General features: G+C 68.4%; 1 protein-coding gene across 1 annotated transcript; it reads right to left on the reverse strand.

Annotated features, from left to right (window-relative positions):
- Positions 1-424: 424 nt before the first annotated feature.
- On the reverse strand, positions 425-1,548 carry HAND1 (heart and neural crest derivatives expressed 1). The gene is made up of 2 exons (XM_050979745.1): positions 1,042-1,548; positions 425-526 (listed from the first exon to the last, which is right to left on the reverse strand). The coding sequence occupies exons 1-2, from the start codon at positions 1,546-1,548 to the stop codon at positions 425-427; spliced, it is 609 nt and encodes a 202-aa protein (XP_050835702.1).
- Between the last annotated feature and the right edge of the window lie 369 nt (positions 1,549-1,917).

Genomic DNA, 1,917 nt, shown 5'->3' on the forward strand with positions numbered 1-1,917 from the left:
GAGTGTTCCGAAATGCACCTCTAGGTAGTTTCACCGCAGCCACGCGTCGGTCAGGCAGCGGACGGGGAGAGGGGATCGGAGGCTCATATTTACAACAGCAAACGAATCGAACCGTCCAGTCCGGCCCGGCAGGGCAGGAGCCGCCGATCGCTGCTGGCAGCAGGAGGGAGCAACGATTACTGCAAATGCGGGAAGGGGACGGGGGGAAAGGGCTCGGCTGGTCCCCGCTGCCGACGAGGCGGGCAGGAGCGAGCCCGCAAAGCGCTCTCGCCTCTCTCCCGCGGAGCATCCGTCCGGGCGGGGGGCAGCCGGGCCGGCTCCCCGTATCCTGCGCCTGGATGGGCTCCGGGGCCGGGCTGGGCTCTCTCCGACATTGCACATGGAGGGGCGGGCGGGGAGGGCCGTCGGGGCGGCGGGGCAGCTCTCAGGGGTTCAGTTCCAGAGCCCAGACCTGCTGGGGCCAACCAGTCCGGCCCTTCAGCTTCTTCTCGCCGTGACCCAGAGGTTGAGAATAGACCTCGGGCTGCTGGGGATGAGGAGGGAGAAAGGAGCGGTCAGGAACCGAGCGGGGTCCCGGGCCGCCCGCCCGCCCCTTGCGCCCGCCGCAGGGCTGCAGCCGGGCCCCGCAGCTCCGAGCGGCTTTGCCAGCCCGAGGACAAAGAGGGGCTTTAGAGGTCCCCACCCGCACCCTCCCGCTGCAGCACGGGGAGAAGCGTCCCCCTTGCTCCGAATCGCTCCTGCTCCCACTCGTCCTGGAAGAGCTCCCGGCAGAGGTGAAGGACAGACCGGGGGAGGCTCCAGCCCTGGACCCGCAAAGCGCTCGGAAGCCCACCCGGCCCGTCAGGCGGGCTATTTTTCTACGAGTTTTCCTTCACAGATTTGTTATTACTGTTATTATTGTTGCTGTTGTTACTACGCTGGGAAAAAAGGCTTCAGCGAGGCCGGGAGAGTTTAGAGGATTTTTCCCCCCAGCCCCAGGGTTTTTCCCGCCCGCTCCTGGCCCACGGGGAGCAGGGACGCGGGTCCCGATTCGCCTCTTACCGTCTCCCTTTTCCTCTTGTTCTCCCTGCCGTCCGCCTTCTTGAGTTCGGCTTTGAAGCCCTCGGTGTCCCCGGGCTGGCTGTCCTTGGCCAGCACCTCCATCAGGTAGGCGATGTAGCTGGTGGCCAGGCGCAGGGTCTTGATCTTGGAGAGCTTGGTGTCGGCAGGCACGTTGGGGATGCACTCGCGGAGTTCGGCGAAGGCGCTGTTGATGCTCTCCGTCCTCCGCCGCTCCTTCTTGGGTCCTCCGACACCTTTTCGCCGTCCCAGGCGGCCGCTGAGAGCCTCCAGCCGCCCCGGGCCGGCCGGGCCGTACTCGGCGGGGCCGTAGTTAGGGCTCTGCCCGGCGAGCTCGGGGGTCGCCTCGGCCGGGTTGAGCACCCAGCCGGGGAAGTAGGCGCGCTCCTGGTGGCACCGCGCCGCCGGCCCGAAGAGGAAAGGGTCGTGCAGCATGTGGTGGTGATGGTGATGGTGGTGGTGATGCTGGTAGCCCCCCACCAGGTTCATGATCCGCTCCGCTGGCCCCGGGGGCCGCTCAGCAGCGCTCCATGGCCGGGCGGGAGGCGCTCCCCGCCGGGCGGGCGCGGCGGGCTGCGGGGAGCGCGGCTCCGGTGGCGGAGTCGGCTGTGGGGTTTAAGGTGGGGCGGTCGGGGTTTGGGGTTTTGGGTTTGTCGTTTGGGGTTTTTTTAACCCCTTCTGGAGCCTCCCGACCCTGCCTTTATATAGGGCTGAGGCCCCCCCGCCGTGGAGCCAATGGGCAGGGGAGGATGCGCGGAGGCCCCGGGGGGAGCGGAGCGGCGGAGGGGGCGTGCGCCGCGCTCCGGGCGGGGGCTTGGGGCTCACACCTCCGCCGCTTGCCCTGGGTCCCGCCCGCTC

The sequence above is a fragment of the Serinus canaria genome, chromosome 13 (assembly GCF_022539315.1).
Source record: "Serinus canaria isolate serCan28SL12 chromosome 13, serCan2020, whole genome shotgun sequence".
NCBI classification, from domain to species: Eukaryota; Metazoa; Chordata; class Aves; order Passeriformes; family Fringillidae; genus Serinus; species Serinus canaria.

What these genes read in the sequence shown, in the direction of transcription:
- HAND1 (XM_050979745.1), bottom strand. Translation starts at nt 1,548, where the DNA reads ATGAACCTGGTGGGGGGCTACCAGCATCACCACCACCATCACCATCAC. An exon ending in ACAAGAGGAAAAGGGAGACG is followed by an intron (nt 527 to 1,041) that starts GTAAGAGGCGAA and finishes CCTCATCCCCAG; the next exon opens with CAGCCCGAGGTCTATTCTCA.